The 18,273-nt window shown below is 41.2% G+C and overlaps 1 protein-coding gene across 3 annotated transcripts; it reads right to left on the bottom strand.

Annotated features, from left to right (window-relative positions):
* Window positions 1–38: 38 nt before the first annotated feature.
* Window positions 39–18,166, bottom strand: GAS2L3 (growth arrest specific 2 like 3). Of its 3 annotated transcripts, none has more exons than XM_032107189.1 (11): window positions 18,099–18,166; window positions 15,139–15,300; window positions 14,261–14,388; window positions 12,862–12,908; window positions 11,728–11,896; window positions 11,216–11,334; window positions 10,364–10,505; window positions 7,756–7,819; window positions 6,947–7,085; window positions 6,001–6,108; window positions 39–4,619 (listed from the first exon to the last, which is right to left on the bottom strand). In XM_032107189.1, exons 4-11 carry the CDS (start codon window positions 12,877–12,879, stop codon window positions 3,246–3,248), a joined length of 2,133 nt encoding a protein of 710 aa, XP_031963080.1. In that variant the 5' UTR covers window positions 12,880–12,908; window positions 14,261–14,388; window positions 15,139–15,300; window positions 18,099–18,166; the 3' UTR covers window positions 39–3,245. The 3 variants fall into 3 exon arrangements, with proteins under 3 accessions (XP_031963080.1, XP_031963082.1, XP_031963081.1); XM_032107191.1 differs by having other exon boundaries at window positions 15,139–15,287; window positions 18,099–18,117; XM_032107190.1 differs by lacking the exon at window positions 18,099–18,166 and adding an exon at window positions 16,973–17,696.
* Between the last annotated feature and the right edge of the window lie 107 nt (window positions 18,167–18,273).

Genomic DNA, 18,273 nt, shown 5'->3' on the forward strand with positions numbered 1-18,273 from the left:
CTCCCCACAAAAAGATGTCAGGAGAAAAAACACGTGTGCACATTAAAAGGTGCAGTGTTTGTTTATTTTAAATAAGTACTCATACAGAGAACATCGATATCACATGGAGAATTCAGTCAGATTCTTTCTCCAAATTATCTTTCCCTCACAAAAAGTAATATAAACTGAAGATTAGACTTGCTATTTGACAACATAAACATTGCAAAAACAGTATGTATTTCCATTAGGAGGTACTTTGTTAGCCCTTATTCTTGGCTCACCTTGTGTTCCATGACGCAGTTAGAATGCAGTTATGCAGTTGGTGACTGCAATTTTCACAGAAGTTGGATCATGCATAAATACACTGTTTTTATAATAAAACAAAACCAAGTCTACCCATGTGTAATGGGTGAGATCTTTAGATTAGCTGATTAAGGTTTCAACTGCAACAGCTTATGCATTTTTATTTCATTTTGAACTTTAAAATTCAGTCTATTACATGACATAATAAATCACAAAGATGAAGTCATTTGCTTAATTTTCTCTGTAGTTCAAAAAGGTAGATGTTAAAGTTGCCCTACATTGAGATCCAAGAGCCTCAGTCTTTAAATTGCTGCTAAAAACCTTGTAAAGGGTTTAAAAGGTGCTGTGGGTTGACCCCACCCAGCAGCCAAGTGCCTGTGCAGCTGTTCACTCTCCTTATCTCTCCTCCATCCCCGGCAAGATAAGGAGAGAGGAGCAGCAAAAGCAAAACTCGGTGGCTGAGATAAAGAGTTTAATGAATGAAGGAAAGATGAAAAGTAAACCACCAAGTGATGCAAAGGCAATCCCTCACTACCACCCACAGACAGACTGATGCCCAGCCAGCTGGCAAACAGCCACCTCAGAAGCCACACAACCTGCACCCCCTTCTTTCTCTACCTCTTCCTTCTTTTTATTGTTCAGGTGATGCTCTATGATATGGAATAGCCCTTTGGCCCATTCAGGTTGCTCAGTTCCCAGCCATGTCACTCCCAATCACTTGCCTACTCACTGTGGGGGCAGAGCAGGAAAAAGAAAGACTTGACCCTGGCAAGGGCTGTTCAGCAACAGCCAAAACATGAGTGGGTTATTTTAGATTTTAAATCTAAGACACAGCCCCATATGCAATGCTATGAAGAAAGGTAACTCCATCTCTTCCAGACCATTACAGAAAGAGACCCCAAGAATCAGCTATTAATCTGCATGAGATATATCCCATGTAACTCACCATTTGGAAGCCCAAAAGTCAAAAGCAAGTCATCTACTGTAAAATGCTTTCAGCATATGAAACCCTGTGCCAGATTTATCAAACCTGACAGCAATCCACTATAGTCAATACTCTGCCTAACATTGTAGCAGAGGCTTTGACCAGTGTACTTAAAAAACAAGCAAGCCCAAGGCCTTCCCCAAACATACAGCTTTGTATGTGATCTTGTGGGACCTGTGTCCACGTTATCAAAATTGATGTTTTCCTCCTACAGTTTGGATACTGGCATCTACTGCTTACTCCCAGCAGGTTGTGAGCAGTATTGTACAGTAGATATGCATAAATAGAATCATAAATTAAATAAAATAAGCTAACAAGGTGCTCAGAAAGGCAGCTCTATGACTCTGCCACAGCGCATGAGAATGCAGTTTACGATACTTGCTTACTCTATTCCGGGGGAAAAAAAAAAATCAAAAATAAAACCCCATAACAACAGAAATTACATATTCCATGGAATTCTTCTCCCTTTAAAAAGACTTCCCTGTCCCACCATCCAGGAGCCTCTATGGCAGACACACCCACTCCTCCCCATATATAGACTGGGAAGGGAGGGCAGAAGTGATGGTCTGTGGAAATCATCAGTGTCTCTTCACAGACCTTCAGAGCTCCTCAATGTCTGTAGGGACAGCTGTTCATTAAACCCAAAAACAACTCAAACAGCATTAGTCCCAAAGACAGTAGTTTTCAATCTATCATGAAGCTCACTTCTCTTAAGGGTAAAGGTGGTGAGCACCACAGATGTTCAAGCCACTGAAAGATTTCAGGAGCTGAGTGCAAACAGTGCATAGCTTTCTGGCACTTTAAGATGCTTAAAGGCAAACGCAGTCCTACATTCCTCTTTGGGGAAACTACTTCTCACTCCAGAGAGCGACAGAGGAGAGCCAGGAAAGAGGTCTCCGTAAATAAAACAAGAAAGGCCACTGCAGACTAGAGTGCCCACAAAAATTAACCTGTAGCACTGAAAAAAGCATTTAGCAATTCAGTCTTACATGCAAAGGCCACTCCTGCAGAGCAGTAAAGCTCTGCTAGAGCAGGTCAGTGCTTACAGCTCAGTGTTGCTGCAGCAGGAGCTGTTTTGGGGCTCCAGCCCAGGAGAAGGAGCTGGTATGGGGCTCCAGCCCAGGGGAAACTGTTTTCCCAGGAACTCAGGAGCATCTCTCCATGCAGCAAGAGCTTTCTAGGAAAGCTTGGGCTCACTTACAGTCAGATTTGAACATGGACTAAGCAAGGTTATCTGCCCTGGGTTTTAAAGGCAATATTGCTCACTGAAGAGTTCTGTTCTAAATTTGAGAGGCTAAGGCACAACAAAAGTGAGAAATCAAGGCCATGATTACAATTTAAAACAAACCAAGCTCCACTTCCAAGCGAGCTGAATCCACTTTAAGGCATATGGGGGAGGGGGGGGCACAGTGAACACTGATAACAGCATCTGTCAAATCAAAACAGGACTAGAAATTTCTTTCGCTTCTTAAACATGTGACCCAGATTTGGGTTCTGGGATACCAGTGAACTAAAACCCACAGTTTTGTTTGAGGTATTAGAAATTTTACAGCTTGTGCACGGCTCTGTTGCTTGCCACACACCTCAGTGTAGATGTGTCAGAACCACCAGAGTCACCAAGGTTCTGTCCTGGATAGATGTTTCTCAGGCAGGCTCCACTCCCTTGAAAATGAGCAGCAGCAAAAGCAGCAGCCTTAACTCCCCTTTCCTCTCCCACTCTTTTCTACAGCAGGTCAAGGATATTTGCTACTCCACAGCGCTACAGAGCGAGCAAGCTCACTTCTAAACATGTCCAAACAGAAGTTTCTAAACCGCAAAATAAACACAGCTCTTAGAGTAAGTTAGGCAGCAAAAGGCAGGTTATACCAAAATTTCTTATTAAATGTAGTGTTATTTAACTTTTTTTCCTTGCCCTCAGTGAAGCAGAAGAGGCCCCTTTGAACAAAACAGAGACTTCCACAGAAAGTAACAAATTAGTTTACTTTCTGGGCTTTTTACTCCCTGTCATAACAAAATAGTGATCATCTTGCCTGCTCTTCAGAAGAGGAACTTTTGACACACCAGCTGTTCCTTTGTTGTACACCTGCTCCTTTGGGAGCGGCTTCTTGGCTGGGGCTGAGCTTTTGCTCGTTTGCAAGTTTTTGGTTGAATGCTGACCTTTTGTGGAAGGCTGTGCTGGCTTTTTGGCCACTGCTGCTTTGGCTGAAGTTTGAGGAAGCCGTACAACAGATAAAGGCGTGCGTTCAGCAGGTTTGGCTAAAGAGGGTGCAGCCTGAGGGGGATTACTGGCATTTGGCTGCTTACTGCCAGCTGATGACACATTTTTGCTTGTAGGTAACAATGAAGGTGGTGACTTTGATGCTTTGCTAACTGTGAGGGAAGGTGCAGAAGCAGATAGTTTTAGGTCTGAAGCAGTTTTCAAGTTCCTTGCTAGGTGAGAAGTTGTTTGTGGGACTTTTTGAGGATGCTGAGACCTAGCACCTGAGATCTGAATATCATTTTCAGGAGGTTTTGCAAGGAGCTGCTGAGAATGTGCAAACTTGGCAACAGCACGCAGATTTGTAACTGGCAGCCGAGCACCCCTGGGAGCGACTGAATTTGCTTTGGTTTTAGTGGCAGATACAGGTTTGCATTTAGCAGGGACACACTTCTGCTTTGAAGTCGTTGTTCCAGCTGTCCCAGACAGGAGAGATGGTTGTTTTTTAGAGGGTGAGAGGGCAGGGTGGAGTGCAGGCGCTGGGGAACCCCAAGGCATGGCAAATTTCACCTTGGTAGCATTGGGGGACTGAATACGTTTGTGCAATATTTCAGAGGGAACAAGAGCTGTTCTTGTTCCTGCACATGAAGAACTTTTGCTTCCAGCCTGTGAAGGAGTGGAAGCTGGTGAGTTGCATGCAGGAGACTCCAGCTTCTTTGAGGTGCCAGCTAATGGTTTGAAAGAAGACTGCACACCTGTCGCTGAAGACCCTTGTAATTTGGACCTGACTGTCGATGACTTGGCAGTGGAAGATGGGGTCACTGGCACTCTTGGTGATGCCAGCGCAGGGGACTGAGGGCATTTAGATAAAGCCTTCTTGGCACTGGCCCCAAGACCTAAAACAGGAGCAGGAGGTTTTGATGGCTGCTTTTGAAACATATTGACAGCTGACATTGGATTCATAACAGGAGGCTCTTGATTTCTGGCTGACGAGCTGGGGACACTGCCACTGGTGACCCCTTTCTGAAATGCCAGGATTTTTTGTTCCAGAGTTGCAAACTGAAGCACTCGGCATGGATCATATTTGAGAAGAAAACCTTGAAGAGTGTCCCAGCCTCCACCAACACGTACCATCACATGCTTGCCATGTAGCATCTGAGAATGGGAGAAGAGGGGGTGGGAGCAGAAGAACAAGAGACATCTTTATCTTGTTTTATTTTTCTTCATCTTGCATTACCACCTATTGAAATAGACTAAAAATAACACCTCCTTTCTTACAGAGAAACATTTTAAAACAGAGAAATGATGTGATAAACAAGGTTTCTGCTTCCCAATTATTTTATTACATAGCTTCTCCTGCAGAGACAGTAATTCTGTGTCAGGAAATAATGGAAGCATCTTTACAGAAGACATTTTAACCATTCTGTAAGAATCTTTGTTTAGTATACAGAGTTCTGGACATGGGTTCAATTTAAATTATGGATGTCCTCGTAACACAACCTCTTATGACTGCTGATGGGAGTACTCAACTGACACTGAACCATGCCATAAATCAAATCCCTCCTGATGGGAGAGAATTTTCTAAAAGTCCTTGCAAGGAGTTTCAAAGATAAACCAAGACTTTTCCTTGAGTTTCAGTGCTGCCGGATAGTTGTTTGTTAAGTCTTATCAGAGGAACAGAGCCACTAGCGTGACCCAGGTACAGCATAGAGCACAGAAAGCAGGAGTGAAGTCTCTAATTATCAAGATTTACACAGCCTTTTAAAGATAATTTAACCAATAGTTACTAAAAACGTATATTATTTTCACTTTCCTACCAATTATTCAGTAACATGGGCAGGAACTGCAGAATTCTCTATCCAATCATTCCAAACTACTTTTACTGCAGAACATGAAGTAGTAGAAGAAGGAGAAGATGGTTTAGAGAACAACAACAATCCTCCATTTTGATATTTTTTACTCTTCTCTATTTAGTACAAAGAGAAGCCCAAAACCTCTAAATTTTTCACCCTGTGACAATCTTACATAGTAGTCTATAACCTAATTCACACCACTGTATTTTCTAGTTCTTGTCTGATCGTTGGTAATTTTTTCTAAGGTTGGAGGCTAAAACAGTGCTGTTCAGGGGACTAAGAACCCTTAAAAACAGGCAGAGAAATATTCTCAGCACTCTGGGTTCCTACACTCAACTACCCCACAAATTATAAACCCCAAGAGCCCAGGTTTTGAACAAGCAATGTTCTCAGGAAATTCTGTGGCATTACCCTTATTTATGCTGCAAGTCATTACTGAAATTTTAGAGACACCACAGATAAGCATTAACTTAGTTTAGTGTGGTTGTAAAATCAATGTTGGTAGATCAAAGATGTAAAGAATGGAGTAACTACAGCTATTTAGAATAGGGGTTGCATGACAACTTGTCCCAACCTAAATAATTCTGTAATTCTAAAACAACTCCATAAAAATGAGGTATTTCACTTAAAAGCATTTCTCTCCCCAGTATAAATATAAATTGGAGTTCTAAAAAACTACTTACTCGTATGAAGAGTATTTTATCTCCCAGCCTATAACGTCCCTCTGATAAGTATTCAATTGAAAATCGATGGGAACAACTGCAGGGAGGATCTTCTGCTATATGTTTTACCTAGTTATTAAAATTGAAAGCATTTGTTAGTATTTTGACAGAAGCATGAATTTAACCATCTTTCAGTTAAGTTTCTATTAAGAAGGAAGACCCAAGAAGGCAACCACTGAAAAAAAGGAGAAAAGGAGTCCCCAAATACGTGCTGGGTTAGAGAAGATCTGCCTCTTAGAAATGTAAAAAATTGGAAGGTCAAGACTATTGCCAAAAAGGACAAATAGTGAGTTTTCAGAGAGAGCAAGGATCTGGTGGCTGACATTCCCAAAGAAACAGAATTTTTACATGAAAACACAGAGGACCTTTAAAAACAAATAAATTTTTAAACAGAATAGGAAAATAGTTCATAATTTCCTTTGGACCAGTTCACAAGCTGTACAAATAATTTCCTTTTCTGCATACATATTAATTTCAAATTGGTACTGCTACAGAGGTTTGATTTAAAATCTTTTTTCAAAAGATTTTCATCACAGCCTACTTTAACATTTGATGAAGATTTATGAAAAGATCAAATTGAAAAGAAACATTGCAGTTGTAGAATATTGACATACCAGAAAAATTGAATGAGAGCATTTCTTATACTCAAAGAAGCAATGAAAAGGAAGAGGGGAAAGGAAATCAGTGTAGGTGATATGCACTCCAAAATATATAGAACAGCATTTTATTTACATTTTCAAAACAAAACAAATTCCTAAAAAGAGGTGCATACCCTTCTGTTTTCTGTTTGAGGAGGCTTCCACATATTAGATGAAAACCAGCCTGTGCTTACTGAGTCAGATCATACAAGCACGAAACTTAAGAGCTTAATTTAAAGCCCATATCACACTAGGCAAGTAGCACTTACTGCCTCGTGTAGCTCCCCATGGTGACAACATGACTTTGGTGTGCTAATGGGTGATGGTGGCCCAGAGGTCATCAGCAGGGTTTCTTCTAGCTCAATTTCCTTCTCTAGTTTTACAAGTACAGGAGGTTCAACTCCATACCTTAAATACCAAAGCAGAGTTTAATTACTAATTTACTAAAGAAAACAAAAAGAAACTGATGATAACAAACTTGCAAGATTATAAGTGGCTTGAAAGACAGGGACATCTGAATCAGTCAGAGGAATAATTGCCTTGATAATCCAAAGAGAAGGAGCATCTCTGAGTTTCAAGCAGAAGCCCTTCCTAAGGTAGCCTTGGTGTTACCAGAGGATGCAGTAAAAATACTGCCAAAACTACACAATTGAGGTCACATCCAATATAGACAGACTATCTTAAAGCTTCCAGCTCTGCACTTGAAATAAATTAAAAGCCTAAATTTAGAGAATAAAGAAATACCTCCCAGAAAGCTGAAAAATTTAAACCCTTAAAATCATATTTAATGCTCAGTGAGTTCTTCCAAGAGGTACACATAAGCTGAACGTATCATTTAAACACACAGCTATAGAATGCAGCATGGAACAGCACCTCTCCATGGGAAGTCTGACAAATACTCGAAAAACCATTCATATTGTATGATGGTCCTAGAAAAGCTACTCATTGCTTTCTGCACAGAATTAACATCCACTGTGTTGCACTTAACAACTGCAGATAATGTCTTAACTTTGTCTTAGCTTTTACTTAGTAGGATGCATCCTCAATTTCTCATTAGGAGCACATGTGGATCACGTACCCGGATACAATGCGCCCAATTTCCAGCAGACAAAGATATACTTGTCTTGGATCCTTGTGCAACACTAAAAGGGAAGAGAATAAAGAGGAGTTATAGTTCATATTTATTGCAGGAGGTCTATGCAATTAGGTACAGCCAAGAGAAGGGAAAATAAGGTATCCATGACTATAAATTGCCCATTACCCTACTCAGAGGCAATGTACATTATCACTGATAAAGCACTACATGCTTTACAACTCTAATTTTCTATTCTGTAAAATCTTTAAACCCATACTGGCACTCCTGAAACCACTCTTCCTCCTAAGAGAAATATGTTTTATGATCTTCCTTCTTGATGAGAACGGGAAATAAAGAGATGTCAATGCTTTCCCTTCCCTACCCCCCAATGCAATATCGCAGTCTTAAAGATGAAAAGCATTTAACAACTACAAATAGGAAAATACACCCATCTGTTCATGCTCATGCCTACAGACACAGCTAGGTACATGCACTCTGGAGGTTACCATCTGCAGGAGGATACACTGCTAGGGCCCTAGCTGACAACTGGATGGCTACACAGCCAGTCACCTGAGTGGTTTTAAACCTTGGCTGGGAAAGAACAATCTGGGTGACTGTTACCAGTTCAGTGAGCAACAGATCTTTTTTCTTATCACCAATTCAGAAGTTCCAGCTCTATATTTACAGATGAAATCCAACATCTTTCTGACGTTCAATTTGATATTTAGAATGCCTTTGCTTTAAATGTGTTCCCTAAAGTATAAGCCAGATATGAAGTCAGATTTTCTTGTTTATATCATCTACTCCAGTTTGTAAGTCTGCTTTTTAAAAGATCTGATTATGAAGGGTAAATCCAGAATAGAAAGTTTTCACAGCCATAATCTAAAAGCTACTAGAGGTCAATTAATCTTTTAATGTGTGTGCATATTTGCCAGATGTAGCAGAAATGTTTTAATTTGCCTGAATCCAAAAGGGAAAAATCCAAATATACCCTTAGCAGAGATCAAGACATTTGTTTTGGTTTGATGTCAAAGGGCACCCCACGATTCCTACTCTTCCTTTCTGCTGTCTCTGGAGCCTCTTGATTTATTTCCTTCCCAGTCATCTACACTTTTCAGGAGGTGTTGCTATATGTACCTGATGGGAAAAAGACAATTGTCAACTTATCCTTCCCCTATTTCATTCATGAAGCATGGCTTGAAAGTCTGATGGAAACCATCAGTGGAAAGAATGTTTCATCTAGGAGGCTGCAAGTCTGCTCATTTCAACTGCCAAAAAGGCCCACAGAAGATACTTACACCACAAAGCAAGCTTGTGTCAAGAGCTACAGACTTCAAAACACTTCTTTGCTATGAGTGAAAGCCACAGCACTAGGAAATCCTGTCTGCTTATCTCAGGGAAGCTGAACAGGTTCTAGTTACCCATCCACTTACAGGAACTAATATGTTTAAGCAATACAATTCATACAAGGAACTAAAAAAAAAATTTAAAATATTCTTGTAGCTCAGTTCTACTTATCTGTATTTCCTGGCACTGAAAAAAGATACACTCAGTAGTTAATCAAAATGAGACAGATCTAAATGATGGTGTTTTCTTGACTATTTTAAAAGATGACTTATCCAGCGGAGATGCATGGCCAGTACAACAAGCATGTAAGTGGAACAAAGACTTCAAAACCCAGTAAATATTGTGACAAATTAATTTGATTAGTGAAAACAAAGGTAATTCTCAATTTTTTTGCTATTCTGCTGACAGGCAGATATTTTGCTTGTTAAAAAAAAAAAAGCCAAACAACAAAAAACAGTATTTGGCTTGCCACATATTGCCACACACAATAAGTTTTGTATTAATTAATTTTTACTGACATAATAACTGGTAGAAGAGCACTTCCTTATTTATCATGTGATGGAAGTACAATCCTCTTAACTAGCAGTCAAAAAAAATTTATTCCATCTGTATCAGTCTAGAAGCTGTTTGTTAATAAGGCACCAATTGTGCACTGGGGCAGGCATAGTCAGAGCTGGCAATATTTATTTTCATAACTATCCTATTAAATGGGAAAATACAAATGGTTTAGAGTCATGTTAAGTGGGTCCTGAAGTAAATGTTAATTACCAACAGGCTGTTGCCATTTCAGACACAATGCCCTAATATCATTACCAAATTTAACCATCATGAATGTATTATTCTGAGGGATTTTTGCAAGAACGAGCTCTAATACCAAATAAAGGATCTCATTGTGAGTTGACTCCATGGCCCTGTGGTCTTCCCACACACAGAAAGAGAAACCACACTTTCCTCCTCTGTTTCTCAGTGGTTCTTTTTAGTGAAGAAAAACATGGTATCTTGTTGCACAGCTCTCAGTCCCTGCTTCATCCCACACAGCAACTTTCAGAAGTCTGGAAAAGCGTCGTGCAAGTTATAGCAGTCACTGAACTGATTTTTTTTTTTAACTTGGACACTTCCTTAAGATAAATAAAAGCATTAATAGTTTGCATGAGACATGCAGAGTCAAGAGAAAAGGTTCAAAAGTGTATACATAAGGCATCTCCCCGACCAGGGAGCTATCCACACAGGGATCAAAGCAAATCTTACAAAAAGAGAGAGTTACCTAAACCTTCAGATTCAAAGAGATAAGTCTCATCAACTCCAATGGCCCTGCACCAGTTAAGAAAGTTGGCTGTATTATCTCTGGCAAAAAAAGATCCCGATGGAGCATCCTTCTTACATGGAACTTTTCTCATAGGAAAATTCTGGCAAGGGAAGAAAACAAAAAGTACATTGTGCACATCAACATTGCCAACAGATTTCAAAGCATATTTGCAAAGGAAAATACACCCTAAATTCAGAGTACAGAAACAGTTGTAACTCTTCTGTGTCCACCTCACTATGTATTCCATCAAAAAAGCTACACTAATATAGAAGGCATTCTACCTTATCACTGTGAACACTCACTGAGTGAACAATCCTTAGTTCTGCAGCCTTTGTACTCTAAAGTAACAGAGACTTGCTTGAGATTCACATTTCAACTAAGCATTGGTTGTCAATAAAAACACTGAAGCCCATCTCCAGGTTTGGATATTTTTATGGCTGACCTGTACACTTGAGTTCAGCCACCACTTTCTGGCATAAAACATACTACTAAGTGCCAATGGATATCTTATTAACAACCCACACTGATGTCAGGGGAACAAACTCCAGACTTGGACTAGACCTTCTGCTGGCAAGACTTCTACTGAAATCAAACTAAAAACCTAGTAAAGACCTTAGGATATGATTAGCAAAGCAAGTAATTTGTTGCATGAGTTTATCAATGTACAAAGCCACTTTGTTGTTAATCAGTCTCTGGATAGAGAGCATACAAAACACTTCTTTGGGAAGCCTCATTCACCTGCTTTCCCTATAACTACTATTAAAATTTAAGACTTTATATACCCATTTTAAAAATCATTATATGACTCACCCTTAAGTTATTTGTGCTACAACATTTCTTAACTGTGTTTTGAAGAACACCAATCAATTGGCAAAGCAGTACCCCATTATCAAGTTCTTCTAGCAGTTGTTCTGCTTTGACTTCCATTCCTTTAAGAAAAAGAAGGTCAATATTAGACTTACTGCACAAAAGGTAAAGAAGTTTCACGTGAACTTACAGGCAACTCAAACAGCATTCCAGTGTTAAAAACTGAAAATGAGTAGAAACACCTAAGTAAAATAAAATAAAATATTCATTTAATTAGATTTTAATTAGAATAACAAGATTCAGAAATATAAATTAGAATTATTAATTGTGCAACCCTTAAGAGGTGGCAGCTAATAAAACTGAAATCAAAGCATGCACTTTAATGCAATTCTCCCAGCCATTCAAACTCAAATACACCAGATCTTAATAGTACTATAGATATTAAGTGTCAGTGCTGACTAGAATATTGGAAGTGCTTTGAAATTCATTCAACAGTGATTTATTTTTATGCTCACCCAGCAAGCCAGACAGCCAAATTGAGAGATCTTCTTGCATAGGCACTAAAGAGGCTTCATGCCGCACAGAGATCCATTGGTCATACAGGCACACATCTGCCAAACCCGGCCCGTGTCTCGGAGTCAGAGGACTTCGGGGACTCAGGGGAAGGTCATCTCCAAACCACACCTGCACAAGATTTCAGTAAGCTGAAACAGGAAGCTCTAATATTTGCAGTCAGATGACAAAAACTTGTGGTTCTGAATTACACTGAGGAACTATTATTCAAAGAGTAAGCGTTCATTTCCCTTTCTGCAGATACAGCAAACCAACACAGCAATCAAATGGTTCTGCTCTTGTTAGTAACTCCTGCATCAAAGTACTATTGCACTCGTTCTCATAACTTCTTTGGATTTAAAATTACATACTTTCCTGAATATAGAATAACGAGAACATGCATTAAATGCTTGGGGGTTTTTTAACTCAGCACATTTTAAGTTACAAAATCTGCAAATTATCATACCATTTACTGCAGACTACCGATTTCTTGATCAAACATTTCAGAGGCATTTTGTGCTTAAATCATTAAAAATTGTAACATTAAAAGAGGAAATGTTCCCATGCAAGGACAAAACACACTTCTTGAACACAAATATCTAGTGTTTCTCTTCAGGACTGCATAATTTCTAAATGACAGGTAACTTACATGCCAAGAAAAGGACCACACTGAAATTTCATGAAGAAAAGTTTCCAAAGACAGTATTCTTTCCGGTATTCTTACCTATTTTCCTTCAGTTCAGTGTGTATATAAAATACATTTATTTTATTTATACTTAAATGATTAAATAGAATATAAGGTTTTTTAAAAAAAGCTTCTTAATCGTCACGGAAATTTTTCAATAATCTCAGCCTTTGACTTCAAAACCTTCTTACCTAACAGCACTAAGAAGTGAAAGGGTCACCTATCTCATAATAACAGTGGGTTATCCATCTTGTCACATTGCTCCTTGTAAAAGGGAAAAGTATTACTTTTTTTTTTTTAATCAGAGGTAACTAGAGAATCTAGTATTTCATCTGCTTCAGAGTAGACTTTTGCATTAAAAAAAAATTATTATACATGTATACAGGATTCAAACACTTCAAAAGGCATTTACCTGAACTGCATTCTGCATGGTCACCTGCTTTACATTAGTTTCTCCTCCTGGGGAAAAACAAGATTTTTAATACAGTCTCTCCTGCTTTCATGAAAATCCTGAGAGAAACCCATCAGTGCTGTTTTGGAAAAAAAAGAAGAAGCCTTATAGGAAGAGAAGGGGAAAGAGGGAAATATCTTAGTAGTAAGGCTTTGATCCAGTATTCAGTACACTTCAGCTCTCTGCCCTTAGGTAAAAGTGCAGTTATTACAGCACAAAGTAGCAACTAACTCTGTATGCATAAACAATACTCCAAAGTTGGCCAGATTTTTAGGAGCTGTATGGCATTTATTTTGCCAAAAAGCAATACACATACTTCAAGCCATTATTGAATTTAACACTGTTGGCACTGATTTTTCTTTTTAAGTTATCACAGCTGTATCCTGTACATGTGTGCAGACAGATATATGCACCCTGAGTTTACATTAAATACTTGGAAGATCATGAAAACCTTAAAGCAAAGAAATAATTTTGAAGAATAAGATTCTCTCTTACACATTCTTAAAGACTCTTGTGGGTTGGAAGGGACTTTAAAGATCATCGAGTTCTTGCATAGATACATGAAAGAAATCAATATTTTTATTAATCTCTGTTGGGATTGTGACATTGCAGGCAGCATGCATACACTAAGTTTTCAACAGAATGCTGCAAACTTTTGCAGCAATATAGTTATCAGGATAAATCCCCGGCAAAATTAACATTAAGGAAAGTTTTAGAGACAATCTGGTCAATGCTTTCTCTCCCAAAGCCAACACTGTATTTTCCAGCAATGCTTTCAACCATGGGAAAATCCAGCACAAGCTCTACACTGGGCTGAGGATTAGTAAATCTTTCCCTGGAGGCTCCAGGTCTAGAGATGTGCAGCATTGCCAGGTTGGCTGCATACACATACACAGAAGGTATTTCTCCATAATAATTTTCCACAGTGGTACTTTCCAATGTCAAAAAGTTTCTATCTGTGTCTTGAAGCCTGTTAAAAACAACTTATTTGCTCTGTTACTTAATAGCTGCAATAAAATTTCATCTTCCTGATTAAACTGAAAACCAGATTGCAGACATTATCAGACATTTTTAACTCATCTGTTTTCATTTAAAAATAAGTAACTTTCCTCTCCTGTCCCAGATATTTAAGCTTTGTATGTAGACGGCATCCTTCTTTCCTGCACAACCTGACCTTCCTATGACAAAAAGGCTGAATAGCTCATCACAGAAAACACAGTTCTTGTAGAAATTCTCACCCTTTCATCCTACATAGAAAGCACAATGGTGTGTGTCATTGTCTCCCCCTTGTTCCTTCCCCCTGCCTTAAACCTCGCACACTAAGTAGGACCACATGTATCAGGCATTTCAAACAACTTACCTCTACGACTGGCAAAAGAACAACCAGTTTGGTTTCAGGTGAAGCCACTTCCTTGTACCAGGACTGCTAGCACTTCTCAGACCTTATCAGAGACACTCCAAGTGATATCTTTCCCCTTCCTTTTATTTCTAGGGAAGGAAAAAAAAAGAAAAAGAGAGACATCCTCTCCTTGATGTCATTTTTCCTTCTATGAATGAACAAGGGAAGGGAAGGGTATATACCAAGCATTACTAATGAGCATGTTATGCTTCCCACAGCTTTGTCCAGGGGAATACATTTTCCTTTGGCATAAGAAAGCTATTGTCCTAAGAGAAGCTCAGTAAGAGGCTTCATTGATTAAAAAAAATAAATAAAACAACAGCAGAACAGCCAGTAGAGAAGTTGGTCTCATTAAAATAAGGAGTTCCATATAGGCTAACAAGAGCTCTAGCATATTAACTGCCAAGGGAAAACAAAAGGCAGCCTAATTCACAGGGCGCACTCAAAACATGAACAAAGCAAAATATTCACACTGCAGCTATCACAGGAATGCTCAGCATCTGCAGTTTAGTGGCATGCCTAACAAAAATCAGTCTTGCCAAAAAAAAAAATAGAGGAGATTGAGAAAAATTGTGGCACTTGAACTTCAAGGGCCTGCTCTTCTAAAACAAGTTATTTTGTAAGCCCATATGTCAGAGTTCCCTAGAAAGTCAAATGGCTTCACTTATTATCAGGGCATCTGAAAAACACTTAACAAAAACCCCCTCTGATGATGCAGGCTACAGTGCATGAATTTTGAGTTGAAAAAGTAATATAGTAACAATTACCCATTTTCAGATGCCAAAGAGCTCAGCTCAGAGATTGCAGGGAATACAGATTAATGTAGCATTATCACTTACTGTGAGAGACACTGGATGAGAAGACCCAGATCTGCCACCTTCAAGTAGTCAGCCTGCAAATGTGCAGAAGGTGCTGTGTTGAGGTGAATACTGCAGTACCAGGCAGAGTCATAACCAAATCTGGCTTCTTCTAAAACCAGTTGGGTTCCCTGCATCAAAAAGCTGTACATAATGAATGAAGTAAGTATTTGATACTGAATTTTGGCAGCTCCAGATAGGACTGTATCAGTTCCCACACATGCCAGTTTTACCAACTCTCATTCAACAGCCATTTGATGTTCAGGCACTGAGGTTTGTGGAAGAAAAGACCCCAAAATACAAGCACACTGTAACACATCCCCCGCATAGCTTTAGGCCACGCCATTCTCATTTCCAGGCAGACCTTGATACCCTCAAGGTCCCTTGGGACAAAAGACTTAATAAGCCCATCACAGCAGAAACAATTATTTTAATAATTTTTCCCCTTCTTTCTGGTGTTTCCTCCCCATTTTTCCATCCCTGCTTCATCCCTTAAGGAAAACACCAGAAACTTGCAAGAATTTCCCAACCAGGGGGCAACCAGTCCAGTTCCAAGCTCAGCAAGCGTAGAGGTCCCCCACCACCAACCCCCCTCTCAGGAAACACCTCATTTCTGCTGGTACTTCTGCTGCCAATGGCTCTGTGGGATGGAAGGAGAGGAGATGTCACCTAGCCACACCTTACAGATGGATCAATACAGGGACACTGATTTACTGGGAGACAGGTGGTCAGCCCCAAATGATATATCAGGAGAGGCAGGAACTGCCTTTGGCTGGCTGAGTGCCAAACCTCCAGGGAGGGACTAATGCTATGGATCAACACTAGGTAAGAGACATGAGAAAAACATCCCTATCTATTGACACATGGCATAGGGACAGGCATTCTTTGGGAAAGGGGGTGCAGACACACCCTGGACATGACCCACAGTCTTGTGAGACCACAGTTTGCCTCTGCTCTCCACAGAGATGCCCAGCACTTTGCCCCCAGACAGTGTGAGAAACAGCAGAGTCAGCAAATACTAAAGCATTTTACACAAATACTTAAGGGTGCTAACACATGCTCTTAGATGCTACATGAGATAGCCTGCTTAGAATCAGTTGTATCAGGATTTATAGATCACTCACTGGGGCCCAACCAGCAAGACATGCTACACTAATTACAACCCATTCCGTAGCACAAGATGAACCGAGTCCAAATCCCATTTTACTTGACTGAACAGTTTACAAATAAACAAACAAACAAAATCCACAACCCTACAGATAGCTGAAACATTGATGAAGCAGCCATTAACCTAGCTTAAGTAGAACTTAAAGGCATTCACAGGAGGCTCATTAAAATGCCTCCGGTTAATAGGCTCATTAAAAAAAACTTGGATAGAAACACTTTTACATCTTCACCCTATATTTAAAATATATAGCATCATCTTCTATTCCATCATCACCCAAAGGCAGTCACAACAGTCTAACCCAGAGCAGCTGGATTAGTCTTGACAGTACCTACTGAAACCCACGTTTATAAACACACCAAAATGAAAGAAGCTGTCATGTCAGTATCTGTTGAAACCTACTACAGAATAGTCAAGATTTTTTTATGGACACATCTGCTAACATGCAGAAGAAAAGGGGTAGGCACTAGAGACATCCACTGAACGGAGCGCTACTCCCTCCATCACTACAGCAATTACAGAGCCTTTTTGTTTCATTACTGAGTCAGCAGGAGCTCTGCTTCCCTGGGGAGGCCTCAGAGGCACAAAAGAGAAAGAACCAGACTAGTCAGTCCGAGCTCATGGGCTTTAAGGTGGCAACCAAATCCTTACATTAAGGCACGATGACTGCTCTCCTCAGAGACTGACTTTCCACACCTCTCCATGAAGTGCACACAAGCAGAGGAAGTGAGCACGCTCTCCCTTTCCAAATGGCAACAAAGGCCCTGGATACACCTGTCAGGGCAGAGAAACCCACTTGAAATCAGGGAGGAGCACTTCATCTCAACAGCTGGCATCTCTGCAGGAGACATGCAGACGGCTGCTTTCCCACAGGAGCATCCAGTTTGGGCAGAGGCTGGTTAACACCAGACACACTACCCCAGCTTCTCCCTCACGTTCACAGGCAAGCTCTTCTCTCCCTCCTATTTCTTCCCCACACTTCTTCCAGCAAAGCAACACGAACGGGAGCATTTTTTGATGCCCGTTCAGCAGGATGCTGGCTGTCCACAAACAGGAGGAGTTTATTATGACTTCAATATAAAATCGTGTCTTATTCTGAAAGATCCACCCAGTACAATTTCAAATGCATAGGCCAGTTAGGCCTTATAGCTCCTAAAGGAATACATGTAGTTTTTCCCACGTCTTGATCTGATACTATGCCAAAGGTGACACACAGCATCCCTGGAACACGGCCAGCTTTTGAGCAAAGAAAGGAGCCAGACACTTTTCGGCTGATTAAGCAATATGAATGAGTGTTTTAGCCAAGAGCACTGGGGCAAATTTCCTGCAGAAACAGCACTGCATCCCCAAACGCCTGCGTAGGGCACAGGAGAGACTGGTTTGAAGGCTGTTATGCAAAGCCTCCTCCCTCTCCCTTCCCCAGGGTAAGTTTCTGAGGCACTTCCCTTCCGACATCCATGACAGGACAGAGACGCCGGATGGGAACTGCTGCCGCTGGACGGGTGACCGGGCCGATCCCAGTGACCGGCTCAGCCCAACACCGAGCTCTGCCTGGGGCTCACCGGCAGGCGGGACGCTCAGCGCGTTCGCACGCTGACCCTGCAGACAGGCGGGACTCCCCGAGCGCCGCCGCTCCGGAGCTGCGCGCCCGAGGCACGGACGCGAGCGCGGCTCCGCCGCAGCGCCGAGACCGGAGCCGCTGCCCCGCGGCCGCTCCGCACCTCCCCCGCGGGCCGGGCTACCGCCACCCCCCGGTACGGGCTGCCGTGACACCCACCGCTCCGCCGCGCTGTGCCGTCCCGCGCCGTGCTCCGCCGTGCCCTCACGGCGCGCCGCACGCCGCCGCGCCGGCCGCTCCTTTCGAAAGCGCCAATCGGCGCCGGGGGGCGGGGCCGTGTCCGCCGCACCTGGCCCGGAGCCGCGGCACCGCCCCGCTCCCGGCACAGCTGCCG

This window comes from Corvus moneduloides, chromosome 4 (genome assembly GCF_009650955.1).
Source record: "Corvus moneduloides isolate bCorMon1 chromosome 4, bCorMon1.pri, whole genome shotgun sequence".
Lineage (NCBI taxonomy): Eukaryota > Metazoa > Chordata > Aves > Passeriformes > Corvidae > Corvus > Corvus moneduloides.